The 14,089-nt window shown below is 45.0% G+C and overlaps 1 protein-coding gene across 2 annotated transcripts in view; it reads right to left on the bottom strand.

Moving 5' to 3' along the window:
- The window catches only part of LOC129697360 (calcium and integrin-binding family member 4-like), a 65,668-nt gene extending 51,958 nt beyond the window's left edge, over window positions 1–13,710 (bottom strand). For both annotated transcript variants that reach the window (XM_055635824.1, XM_055635825.1), the window contains exons 1-2: window positions 13,589–13,710; window positions 11,991–12,025 (exon numbers count right to left, since the gene is read on the bottom strand). In XM_055635824.1, coding sequence (XP_055491799.1) covers window positions 11,991–12,025; window positions 13,589–13,648 — 95 coding nt within the window. In that variant the 5' untranslated portion in view covers window positions 13,649–13,710. The remainder of the gene's footprint in view (window positions 1–11,990; window positions 12,026–13,588) is intronic.
- Window positions 13,711–14,089: the final 379 nt, after the last annotated feature.

Here is a 14,089-nt window from a genome sequence, read left to right as displayed (position 1 = left end):
CTTACCACACTCACTCTATCCAGGCCTTTCATTATTCGGTAATTTTCAATGTCCCTCAAACTCCCTCACCTTCTAAATTCCAGCGAGTACAGGCCCAATGCCTACGCTCATCATATGTTATCCCAATCATTCCTGGGATCAATCTCGTATCTGCCCTATATATTCCTCAATTAGAACTGCCTGCAGTTTTATCTGTTCTATAGAAAATAATTTCAGGTTAACCAATATGTTCTCTTAGCTCTATCCCTTCTAACATCTTTGTAAACTTTCTGTGAACCCTTTTTGGTAGATATTATATCCATTCTGTAATGTGACAACCAGAACAGTATAGCGATTCCAAGTATGGCTGTATTACTTTATTTATACAATTCTCAGCTCTGTTATTTCATGCCTAAAACATAAAGCATTGTTGGTTCATTTCACTACCTAATCCAATTGTAGGAATCTGTGGATAACCACTGCAAAGTCACTCTGTCCTTTAAATTTCATCAATATCCACTTACTGTACTGCACTGTCTGGAGCCGGTCTTCCTCCGCATTGGTGATCCCGTATCACGCCCTGATGGCCCCGTCTTCTGTGGATGCGACTTTCGCACGCATCCTGCCAGATTTTTCCGGACATCCTTGAACCCCACTTCCGCTCCTCCATCCCCAAGCACAGGGTGAAGCACCATATCCCTACTACTGGCCTGCCTGTGCATGCCCGGGCGCGTCGTCTCGCGCCAGACATCCTTCGTCTGGCTCACGAGGAGTTCCGCCTGATAGAGGCGATGGGCATCGTGTGTCCCTCTGATAGCCCATGGGCGTCACCGCTCCACATGGTCCCCAAGGCGGGCGGGGGCTGGCGCCCGTGTGGGGATTACCGTCGCCTGAATGATGTGACCGTCGCCGACAGGTACCCAGTCCCGCACATTGAGGACCTCAATGCCCATCTGGCCGGAGCATCGGTATTCTCCAAGATGGACCTCGTGCGAGGGTACAACCAAATTCCGGTCCACCCCGACGATATCCCGAAGACGGCCATTATAGCGCTATTTGGAATATTCAAATTTGTACGGATGCCGTTTGGGTTGAAGAACGATGCGCAGGCCTTTCAGCAGCTTATGGACTGTGTGTGCCACGGCCTGGACTTCGGCTTTGTATACTTGGATGACATAATTGTGGCCAGTCGCTCACAGTGGCCAGTATCTCGCCGCATGCCATTTTCGCTACTTCCTGGAGGGGAGGCCTTTTACTGCATTTACGGCTCACAAGCCACTAACCTTCGCGTTCGCCAAGGTTTCAGACCCATGATCTGCCCGGCACCAGAGGCAGTTGGATAATGTGTCTGAGTACACCACCTCCATCCGTTCTGTTGTAGGCAAATTCAACAGGGTGGCCGACGCCTTATCGCGACCTGCAGTCCACGCGGTTCTCCAAGTCGCTGAGGGTATTAATTATTCCGCCCTGGCAGCCTCAGCTGGTCGATGAGGAGATGGTCGCCTATCGTACGGCAGTTTTGGGCCTGCAGTTGGAGGACATTGACTGTGGTCCTGGGGGCGCAACGTTGCTGTGCGATGTCTCCATTGGAGTTCCGCCGTCGCATCGTCCCCATCGCCTGGCGGTGCAGGGTGTTTGAGGTGTTCCATGGGCTTGCGCATCCCTCCATCAGGGCGACAACGGTCCTGGTAGCCTCGCGCTTCATGTGGCACGGGCTGCAGAAGGAGGTTGGACATTGGGGTGCACTTGCATCCTGTGCCAGACCACCAAGGTGCAACGACACGTGCGTGCGCCGTTGCAGGAGTTTCACCATCCCTCGGCAGCGGTTCGACCACATTCACGTGGACATCGTGGGGCCGCTGCCGCCATGCCAGGGCATGACCTATCTATTCACCATCGTGGACCGCTTCACGCAGTGGCCTGAAGCCATTCCGCTACCTGATTCTTCAACGGCCACTTGTGCTCGAGCCTTGGTGGCGCACTGGATCGCCCGGTTCGGGGTGCCACTGGACATAACATTCGACCGGGGGCCTTAGTTCACTATGGAACTGTGGTCTGCCATGGCACGCCTCCTGGGTGTTTGTCTACACCACACGATGGTGTATCATCCGCAGGCGAACGGCCTGGTGGAGCGGTTTCACCGTCAACTTAAGGATGCCCTGAAGGCATGGCTCAATGATCCAGACTGGGTGGACGCTCTGCCGTGGGTTTTGCTGGGGATCCGCACTGCACCAAAAGAGGAATTGGCCTCCTCCTCCGCTGAGTTGGTCTATGCCTCCCTGTTGACGGCGCCCGGGGAGTTCATCCCGCCGGCTCAGGGCCAGGTGGAGCAGCCTTCGGACGCTCTGCAATATCTTCGGCAGACGGTGGGCAAGTTGGCGCCGGTCTCGTCATGGGTTCTTCCGTCCGCACATACCCTCTGCTCTGGAGGACTGCCAGTTCATTTTCCTGCGCAGGGGTGCTCATCGGACACCTCTCCAGCGGCCGTACGAGGGTCCCTTCTGAGTCCTAGAGCATGGCTCTTCCACATTCGTCCTAGACATGGGGGGTCGGCATGAGTGTTTCGGTTGCGCGGCTGAAGCCAGCACATTTTGATATTGATCAGCCGGTGCTGATAGCGTGGCCCAGTAAGCGAGGGCGCCTACTGTATAGGGTACCTCCTTCTCTGGCTACTCCGTCCCCTGCACCTGTTGGTCAATTGCCTGTTCCTGTGCCGGGCATGGTCTGCACCCGGGCTGGCCGCCGTGTACGGCCTCCTGTCCGTTTCGTGCCTCGGGTACTTGGGGGGGGGGGGGGGGGTCCTGTGGCAGTCCCTGGGAGGTAGGCCACTCCTTGGATCATCCCCCTCGCCGATAGAGGGACGGGGGTGTTGGTCTGCCATGGGATTTCCCGACCTCCCTGGGTGTGTGCTCTTGCTGTGTATGGTGTGCTCTCGCTGTGTAGAGTAAAGACTACTGTTTGAACCTGCCTGGCGTCTGGCCTTTTCCTGACCTCGTCCAGGCCGCTACAACTTCATTAAGATCTTCTTGCAGTCCCAGAGGTTTCTTCCTTACGATCAACCAAATAACTAGCTTGTATCATTCACATTTTCTTAATCCCTATATTTATCAAAATGCTTTATTATACATCATTAAAAGGGTACAATCTTGCTGTTGGAATGGATAACAGATGTCAATTAAAGATAGTTAACAGATAGCAGATAGTTAATTAAAACACAAAGTGGTTGAAGAAATCAGTACATTAGGAAGCATCTGTGGGGGGAATGGACTGGCTATGTTTCGGGTCAAGAAGATGTGGACTATCAAAGAGCTGAACATTATTGTTGCATTTCTATCACATGACGTTAATATATTTAGAGAAATATGTCATTTCTATAGTGATATATCCTTTTATGCACCTCAACATTCTTAACTGTTGCAGCTGCACGTTTCCTTTTGGTTCTGAAAACAAGCTCTTAGGCAAACCCATTAGAAGATGTATATAAAGGCAATTAGCAAAATCTTCAAACGACTATTTCAGTCTATTGGGATTATTACACTTGCATCTCTGCTTCAGTGTGATTTAACGTAACATTCACTGAGTAAGCACAGTGATAAGGGTCTGTAAGGTTATGTATCTAAGTCAGGTACTTGTTTGCAGCAAAATAAAATGCTAGATGAGATCCTCTAAGTGTGTTGTTATTGAAATAAACTGGTTTTCCTAATTTAACTATGATACAAGCTAAAAAGGAATTGAAACATTTAATGCGGAACTGGAAAAAAATCAAAGTGTTACGTAAATGTGGCGTGTGATGGTAACAGGAATTTAAAAAAAACTTTATATTTATCCTCATTGTGAACATGATATTAGTTGTGACTTATTTTCATTGAAATCCTACTTGTTATTTAGTACATTTAACCACTTAGTTATACACTGTGCATCAATATTGGGACCAGGTAGTCCCTCTATTATTGAATTATTGCAAAATACCTTGTACGGGGTTCTAATCGCGGAACAACATTTAATTAGTGGACTAGAGACAGCAATATATTTTTAACATCCCACAGCCCACCCACAGGATGCAAACACACTCTGAAAAAAATGGTTTGGTAGATCCCTGTGGTGGTAAACTTACCAATTACAATGGAATTCTGTAAAATATGCACCACTGGGGGGCAGGCAAGTCTTGGAAACCAAGAATGATGGAAAATAGAAATAGAGATTTATGTGAAGTAGACAAGCCAAACTGGGAAAGTTTAAAAAATGATTTGATAGGATATGGAAGCTTTGAATATATATTAATTTGGAAGATTATCGACAATAATGAATAGCAAGTCAATGAAAAAGCAGAGTATTTGAAAATATATAAAACTGTTCTAAGAATATGGAAACTTGTGGAAATGTGTCAACTTGTGAACACACCCAGTCCATAACAGAAATCAGCCTCTCTACCATTGATTCCATCTACACCATGCTTCCTCAGAAAAGCAGCCGATATAATCAAGAACCATTTAGACGCCGATCATTCCGTGTGCGGATGTGGCGTCGAAGGACGAGAAGCCGAAGAGAAGCAGTGGAAGCCAAATAACCGATCGGAAACAAAGCCGAAAAGCCAACTAACCGAAAGGGCTGGGATGCCTAGAAGCCAACTCATCGATAGGCCCCAATGCCGAAAAGCCAAATAACGGACATGATGTCGCCGGGGGGCGGGACTTGTCAGCATTTGGTCCAGGCCCCCGCGTCCATCAAATTACTGGCCAGGGGAGACGGGAGGGTGGGGGTCATTTTCGCACACAAGACCGCCCGGAGCTGAAGGGTGACTGGCCACCAAGGTGACAGCCCCCACTCTCCCACGGCCACGGCCGCTCTCCGCCTAGTCTGCCCCGTGCGGCCGCACTGTGAGGGGCTGTGGGTCGGCAGCGCAAAGACACACACGGGGCCGGGTGGAGCAGAGCTGGGGACAGTCTGGTCCCTCTGCCCACCCAGAGTCACTGACCGCAATGCACCACCACTGGACCCCAACCTCCACACCAGGATGATTCACTCCTGACCCCAACCCACACACGGGGTGATTCGCCCCCAAGACACCCTCACAGTGTGTCCCCCCCCCCCCAGCCACGGAGACAGACAGCTCGGGGCATTGGCAGCCATAGTAAATCGCTTTTAAAACGTGGTGGGGGTGGGGGCACAAATTCCCTGGCGGGCCGATGACAAGTGTGCATGACAGCGAACAATTGTATCTCCTCCCGCTCTCCCTCCTCCTCCCTCGTAGTGCCTTCATTGTTACACCGGCCAACATTTCGGGATGTTATATGAATTTTAAAAAAAATTTAAAACCCGGGCGGTCTTGTGGGCAAGTTGGGTCGAAGGGTCCACAGTGTATCACTCTATGACCTGCTATGTTTATGGGCACGGCTGCCTCCATGCTGAAAATCTCCAGCGCCAGTATCAAGAGATACTTTCACGTGACTCCACTAATGCAGAGCGGCTATGGAGGTTGGCAAAACTGGCACTGACTCCATGTGAAAGATCAGCACCTACCAACAATGAAGGCACTATGAAATCAGCTGCCACAAGCCATTCCCACAGGACGGGATTTTAGCTCGGCATTAATAATCAAAATAGAGTTACATTGATTTAAAAACAAAAATGTTACATGTATAAATAGTTCTTACATTCAGGAACCTGGTTAATTAAATGGTGGGATTATTTCCCTGTCCTACCTATGCCTTTGCTTTAGCCGGTGGTTACATCCATTCCATCCCTCCCTCGCAAAGATGTGAGATTTCATTAAGAACACACTTGGATGAATAGATGCAAGCGGCATGTAAACGCCTAGCGTCTCTTCCATGCATGCAATACATGAAGCCGATGAGACAACTGTCACACCAAAGATAGACACAAAATGCTGGAATGACTCAGTGGGACAGGCAGCATCTCTGGAGAGAAGGAATGGGTGGCGTTTCAGGTCGAGACCCTTTAGACTCAGTCTTCAGGTCTGATGAATAGTCTCGACCCGAAACGTCACCCATTCCTTCTCTCCAGAGATGCTGCTTGTTCCGCTGAGTTACTCCAGCTTTTTGTGTCCATATTCGGTTAAAACAGATTACAGATTATCTGGTGTTTTGTGCGTGGGAGCTTGTTGTGTGCGTTACGCAGGCAACCAGACGGTATTACTGTGTTCAAACAATAAATAAAATGTGCTCCTTGTTGTCAAGGGGGGAGGGGGAAGTGGGAGGAGATAAAATTATTTGTTGTCATGTACACTTGTCATCGGCCCGCCAGGGAATTCGTGTGTCCCCCATGTTTATTTATTTATTTATTTTATTTTTTATTAGAAGTACAGTAAATTACAATAATACACATCACATATATCTTAATACATTTGTTGTACCACTTCGTTTTTCGAGCTTTAAAAAAGATAGAAATAAAAGAAGTAAGGAAAGTGAGCAAGAATCGTGAAGGTGCAGGAAAGCGTTGGGAAAAGGAAGCCCCTTAGGGAAGAAGTTAGAGAAGGAAGTAAAGAAAGGAAATTAGACCCTAGAAAGAAAAGAAAAAAAAGGAAAAACAAACGCTCTATTGTAACACAAAACTCCGCAAAAAAGGATATACCAACCGTATTTTTTTATTTTTTTTTAATTTATTTTATACCCCCCGTTACCAGATCCTGGTACCATTTATATTTTAAATTACTATTGCACCTTATACTTGTAATCGTTTCATAAATGCAGACCACGTCTTTTGGAAGTGGTCTGCTTTGCCTGCTAGGAGGAGTCTCATTTCTTCCAAGTGTAGTGTTTCGAACATGTTTGAAATCCACATTTTTATTGTTGGTATTGGAGCATTTTTCCAAAATTTGAGTATAAGCTTTTTTCCCCATTATTAGCCCGTAATTAAGTAAGTTCTTTTGAAACACGTTTAATTCGGGGTTACCTTCCGATATTCCAAAAATGATCCATTCTGCTTTTGGTACAAGTTTTATTTTTAATAATTTTGTGAAGATTTCAAATATTTAGTTCCAGAATTTTGGGGGATTTTTATACAAAAAACAAAAAAGAGTGCGCTATGGTAGGTTCTTGTGACTGACATTTATCACAAATGGGTGAGATATTGAGGAAAAGTTTATTTATTTTAGTTTTTGAATAATATAGTCTATGTAATGTTTTGTATTGAATTAGAGTATGTCGTACGTTGATCGAGCATTTATGCACATATAGTAAGTGTTTATCCCAGCTCTCTTTTGAAAAATTTCTAGCTAGTTCTTGTCCCAGTCTCTTCTAATACCATCGGTTGTAGGTATTTCTATATTTAAAATAATGGTGTATAAGTATGATATTAGATTTGCTGATTCAGCCTTTGTCTTCATGGCTTCATCCAATAAGTCTGGGGACATGTTATGATAGTCTTTTGTGTATTTTTTCAGTGCCCCCATGTTTTAAAAGCAATTTACTTTGGCTGGCAATGCCCCAGGCTGTCTGTACCCGCGGCCGGTGGGGGGGGGAGGGCGGGCGAATCACCACGTGTGTGGGTCGGGTTCTGGGGGTCAGGGGGGTGAATCACTCTGGTGTGGGGGTCAGGGTCCGGTGATGGTGCATCGCAGTCAGTGACTCTGGGTGGGCGGAGGGACCAGATGGTTCCCAACTCTGCTCCACCCGGCCCCGTGTGTGTCTATGCGCTGCCGACCCACAGCCCGTCACAGTGCGGCCGCATGGGGGAGACGAATTGAACAGTGGCCGTGGCCTTGGTAGAGTGGGGGCTGTCCCGAGGGATGCGCTCCTTCGGCCGCTTACACCTTGGTGCTCGGGTTCAGAGTGCCCAGTCACCCTCCTGCCCTGGGCGGTCTTGTGTGGGAAAATGACCCCCACCCTCCCCGTCTCCCCCGGCCAGTGATGTGATGGATGCGGGGGTCTGGACCAATCGCTGACAAGTCCCGCCCCTCGGCGACGGCATGTCCGTTATTTGGCTTTTCGGTATTGCGGCCTTTCAGTGAGTTGGCTTCGAGGCATTGCAGCCTTTCGGTGAGTTGGCTTTTCGGCATTCCGGCCTTTCGGTGAGTTTGTTTTTAGGCATCCCGCCCTTTCGGTTATTTGGCTTTTAAGCTACTCGCCCTTTCGGTTATTTGGCTTTTAGGCGTGCCACTCTTTCGGTTAGTTGGCTTTTCGGCTTCGTACACTTTCGGTTATTTGGTTTTTCGGCTTCGTACGCTTTAGGTTATTTGGCTTTTCAGCTTTGTTTCCGTTCGGTTATTTGGCTTCCACTTCTTCGTTTCGGCTTCTCGTCCTTCGACGCCACGTCCGGGTACCATCATTCTTCCCTCTCCCATTGGGTAGAAGATACAAAAGCTTGAAAACACACACCACCATTCGAGAATAACTTCTTTCCTGCTGTGGTCAGGCTCTTGAATGATCCTCTCATATCCTATGGATTATTTCCTAATCTCCTAATCTACCTTGTTGCAGCCTTTGCACTTAAAAATAAATCTAGACCTACTGCGAAGAGACTCAGGTTCGATCCTGACTACAGGTGCTGTCTGTACGGAGTTTGTATGTTCTCCCTGTGATCACGTGGGTTTTCTCCAGGTGCTCCCATTTCCTCCTACATTCCAAAGTCCATCAAAAGGTTTATAGGTTAATTAGCTGTAAATTGGCCCTATTATGAGGACACAATTAGTGTACAGGTGATTATTGGTTGGCGTGGAGTGGTTGGCCTAAGGGCCTGTTTCCACACTGTATCATTAAACTAAACTAAACTACTGATAGCTGCTCCATGAATCCATCATGCATGTTCCAAGTGATGAGTGAACCTGACGCCTTGTGCACGAGGCAAACTGGAAAAGAGTTTGAAAGATTTGACAGGGCAAAGATATATTAATTTTCCATAGGAGAAGACAACTTTTCCTTCACAAAACCAATGCTAAAGGAATAACCACCATCAGAGATCACCAATTCTTAATTCTCTTAGTTCATGACTAGGGATTGTACGGTGGGAGATGGCAGTTTACAATATTGTATAAATAGCTATATGGATCTCAGGCCTGGAAGACGGTTTGTACTGGGAAAGATGGATCAGATTCATTTTACTCTGCGATGGCTGTACATATTGTTGATGTAGATATCATTTGGTCACCCAATCTAATGTAGATTTTCTTTACTATTGGATATGAGTATCTTGCTGCATCAAAAAAATGCAACCACTGAACAATCCTTTAAATGGTAATTAATACTCATAATTCCTTTTAATCCCCCTTCATTAATATAAATTCTGTTTTTTTGTGAATGATGCATGCATGACTTTAACTTGAGCATTATGCCATGAAAACACTGGGAAATTGCTCCCATGAATTACTTCCAGCTCAGAAGTGGCAGCTGGAACCCACAACATTTCAAGCACTAGGTCTCAGAATCCCTAATTACGTAGAACATGCATGATGGCTCACAAAGCAGCCATCAGCAGACAAGATGGAGAGGCATTAGGCAAAGTATATTTTAGGAAAGTTTTGCAGGAGAGGGGATCTAATGCAGCCTGTTTTCATCCATCAAAAATGGTTTCCTGTTTAAATGACTGCTGCCGCCTCAACCCAAACGGACTGCTGAGAAGGACATGACATTTCCATGTTTATATCTTGATTTACTATGCCAACTTACATAAATACAACGACCCAATTAGTTGAGACCCTGATTATTCTTCAAAACCGTATGGTTATTATAGTAATGATCTTCTTATAGAGGTGTATAAAATCATCTGGGGAATAGATAGGTTGAATGCACAGTCTTTTACCCAGAATAAGGGAATCGTGAACCATAGGTTTATGGTGAGAGAGCTAAGATTTTGTTTAGATTAGTTTAGTTGAGAGATAGTTTAGTGTGGTTTAGTCTCGTGTTGAAACAGGCAAACTCCACACAGACAGCACCCACAGTCAGGATCGAACCCGGGTCTCTGGCGATGTGAGGAGGCAGCTCTATCACTGCGCCACTTTGCCACCTCTAATAGGACCCTGAGAGGTAACTTTTTCACAGGGGGATGATAGGTAAATGGAACAAGCTGCCAAAAGAGGTAGTTGAGGCAGGTACTATTAACAACATTTAAAATACTATTGGACAGGTACATGGATACATAAGGTTTAGAGGGATTTGTGCCAAACACATAGAGCACCTTGGTCGGCATGGGCAAGTTGGGCTGAAGGGCCTGATTCCATGCTGTATGACCCTATGACTAAGGTTATTATACAAAATGTGTTTCTTATCTTGCTTCATGATCAGAGCCTTTTCAACTACCTGTATTCTTGAGGTAGCTGGTGTGAGAGTATCAGTGTCCTGGGGAACCGCATAGTGTATGCTCATTGTTAAAGGGGGGACATTGTTAAAGGATGTATCTAGATTAAAAAGTATATACATTGAGAGCCAATACAGGAAGGTCATCATGTGCATCAAGAGGAAGCAATTCCATTTGGGGTCATACCTTGCACAAAGGACCAATGTTGTTGTTGTTGGAAGACAATTATACCAGCCATGGGACTTCCTTGCAGAGTTTCTCAGGGCAATGACCTTGGCCCAGTGATCCATCAACAGCTTCATCAGTATCTGTCCTTCCATCACGTCAGAAGAGAGGATGTTTGCTGCTCATTCTATTCAAGATTCGTCAACAAATGTAGTAATCCTCGCTGCATGCTGCTAAACGTGAACAATATTCAGGCAAGGCCTGACAAATTTCAAGTTGCATCTGTGCCACAAAAGTGCCAAGCAATGCACAATCTTCAACAAGCAAGAGTCTCAACAGTAATCCTTCAAAAAGGTAATTCAGCATCATCTTCCTGGGCAATTAGGGATGGGCAATTAATACCGGCCTTTCTATTGATACCTCATCCTAAACATAGTAATACTGTAGAGATTACTGAAGCCTGAAGAAACACATTCTGCGGTTTAACCAGTTGTCTGAAGCTAAAATATACGCCTCATTTCAAGAAGGTACTTTCAGGAAAATGCGAGCAATTGTGGAATAAAAAAGAATTATCTTAAGTACGATGTATAAGATAGTCTCCACCTTAAATCTTACCAAATCTTTCAAAGGTAGACTGTAGTGTAGTGAAGTCAATTGTCTGAACAACACGAATATAGATAAGTGACTTCTACATTTATAGTGTACTCCGATAAAGCCCACCACATATGTACAGTTGAGATTCTGTGTATGCTTTCACATTGGTACCTATAAAAGCTAAATATTCAAGTAATCTCAGTTCCACTCTTCACTGCATCTTCTCACATGTTTTGCATGCTATTCTTGTTCACAATAATTGCATTAAATTGGCATTTGCTTGGTACCAAGCGAGTGATCATGTAAGATCATATAATATGTACCGTTAGGTACATCCAGAAGAAAGGAAAATAAATAGAAAACATAACAGTCCACTGACAGACAAATATTTTTAGCTTCAATTTTAACCCCCACATTCTGACGGGCAGGACAAAATCGGGACGTGATTCAAATTGGGTCGAATGGAATGCCTCATTCAAAAAATGATCATGCTGACTTGTAATTTAGGTACATTTGAGAGTCTAGTACCATACACAATCCAGAAGAGCAGCCTATTCATCTGCATTCTCAAATCAACTTGCCACAGGATGATAGAGTAACACTATTTTGGAATTACCTGATTACTCAATGTCAAAAACATCCATCTAAACAGAAGCTCTATTACAAGTAAATGTCCCCAAAACATACATGTTTTGTACCAGTGCACCTGTGCCGATTTTTAGGTCATCATTTGACATCATTTATCACAAACCTCTGATGGTAAATTCAACAAAAGAAACAAGTAGCAGAAAATAAAAATGGAAAATGCTGGAAATACTCAGTAGTCCATGCCACATTGTGCAAGAGAGAGACAACATTTCAAGTTGTACTCTGTCAGATGTTTTTGATTTTAAACATTAGCTCTATTTCTCTTCCCACAGATGCGGCCTGACCTGCTTAGTATTTTCAGTTGATTCTCACTTACTGAAAATATAAAGCAATGTTTACATAAATATTCTTACCACTGTATTTCCATTGTTGTTAAAAATGTCAGTGCCTGTAGAAATATAAACATAATGATTAAAATATCTTCTATAAGGTTCCTTAACGTATTTTTCTTTGAGTGCAATTAATTTCAGGGGGTTGAAGAATATATGAGGGCCAATAATAAAATGTCTGATACTTAATGCACTTATCATATGGTAGGGAAATATCATTGCTTTTTGCTTTCTCCTGTCTTTCACATAGTCACTGAGAATTTTTTTCTCTTCTCCAATTCACTTCTTTCTTTGCAACTGAGGGCATGTTTACTTTTAACTTTTCATGTTTCCAATTGAAATATTAATAATTTCTCTCCCCACAGAAGCTGTCTGACCAATTGAGTATTTCCAGGATTTTGTGTATGATTTCAGATTTCAAATTTCAGCAGTATTTCATGTTTTGAAACATAAATTGGGATAGTATTCCTGCAAATTGACTTGGCCGAGAGACATTTTGTTTAAAATTTAATATTTTAAGAGAATTGAAAATACTTGTAGACATAATGTAGATGATTGGAACTTTTCTCTGCAAAGAACAGATAATGTAATGACAATGATCCTCTTAACCTATGCAGATTTTTTTTACTGGTTCAGAATGGAACGCTGTGTTCTTCCAGACTTAACCTGATGAATAGGAAAATATATGACAACAGGGAAATTATTTCTAATATAAAGGATGGCCTGAGAACAACTATCAAAAGTGATGAATGTAATGTAAAAAGTTGACCTTATTACAAAAACTAAAGAGTAAGTGAATAATGTCATACTTTGTGGGGCAGATAAGGAGCACAGTTAAGTTTGCTTGCCAAATTGACATTACTGACTTTGCATGCATTGAATAGATCTTGGCTATTTGCCAACCATATCAATAAAAGGGAAGCAGTACATGAGACTAAGCAGCAGCCAGAGAAGGGAGAGGGAAGGACCAAGGATAGGTATATGTAGCAATGGTAGAAAGATGGGGAAAGAAGTCATTGATGCGGACGTTGTGGCCACATGTGTAGGTAAAAACATGACTGAAGGCAATGCAAATGCAGCATTGGAAGATAATGGTACCATTACCTGAACTAAAGATGCAGAACAGTAAGAATTAGGTACAGGCAGGGATGGGTATTTGGAAAATGGTTGTTGACCTAATGAACAGTGGGCATGGACAGTGGACTCCAGTCCACTAATCTGACTTCTACATTTACTAGAGTTTAGAATAATTTGATTGAAACCTATAAGATTTCAGCAGGACTGGAGAAAATAGATGCCTAGGGTGGTGAGAAAAACTGATCACAGCCTCATGAAATGGGGGTAAAACCATTTAGTTCCAAGTTCAGTGAAAATGTCCTCACTCCAAAATTTATCGTAATTTCTGGTAGCTTTTGTCTAGACGATATATATTTTTTCCATTCCATCTCCTCCACGTTGTCATCTTGGTTTGGATGAGATTCAATCCTGATGGGAGTCTTTGGGAGAATCGCCTATAATAAATAAATGCGACGGGCTCCTGCAGTTTAGCACGAATGCGTCAGGTGGATGTTTCAGGTTCACATTTCACCCGCATCTCCCAGCCGACCCTCTACCCCACAAACCTGGTATTCCCACAGCTGGGCTCTGCTCAAGGTTTGCAGCGAGCTGTAAGACAGGCCCATGGCGGCCGCTTCTACAGTTGCTCTTCAAAATGCGGCTCGCGAGGAGACGCGGGGACCGGGACCGGGACCGGAACCCCCCCCCAACAAGCAGCGCGATCTCCACTCCACTCACCCCCCCCCCCCCAACACACACACACACACCCCCAACAAATCATCACACCCCAACACACACAACCCCACACACACACACCAACACACACACACCCCCAACAAACACACACCCCCCAAAACACACACCACACACAACACACACACACACCCCCCCACACACACCCCCACACACACACCCACCCCCCCCCACACCCACACCCCCCCCACACACACCCCCCACACACACCCACACCCACACCCACCCCCCCACACACACACACACACACACACACACACCCTCCCCCCCCCCCCCCCCCACACACCCACACTCACACACACACACACACCCTC

Source organism: Leucoraja erinacea, chromosome 5 (genome assembly GCF_028641065.1).
Source record: "Leucoraja erinacea ecotype New England chromosome 5, Leri_hhj_1, whole genome shotgun sequence".
Lineage (NCBI taxonomy): Eukaryota > Metazoa > Chordata > Chondrichthyes > Rajiformes > Rajidae > Leucoraja > Leucoraja erinaceus.
The sequence above is the reverse complement of the archived record's forward strand: the minus strand, read 5'-3'. Positions and strand labels throughout refer to the sequence as shown.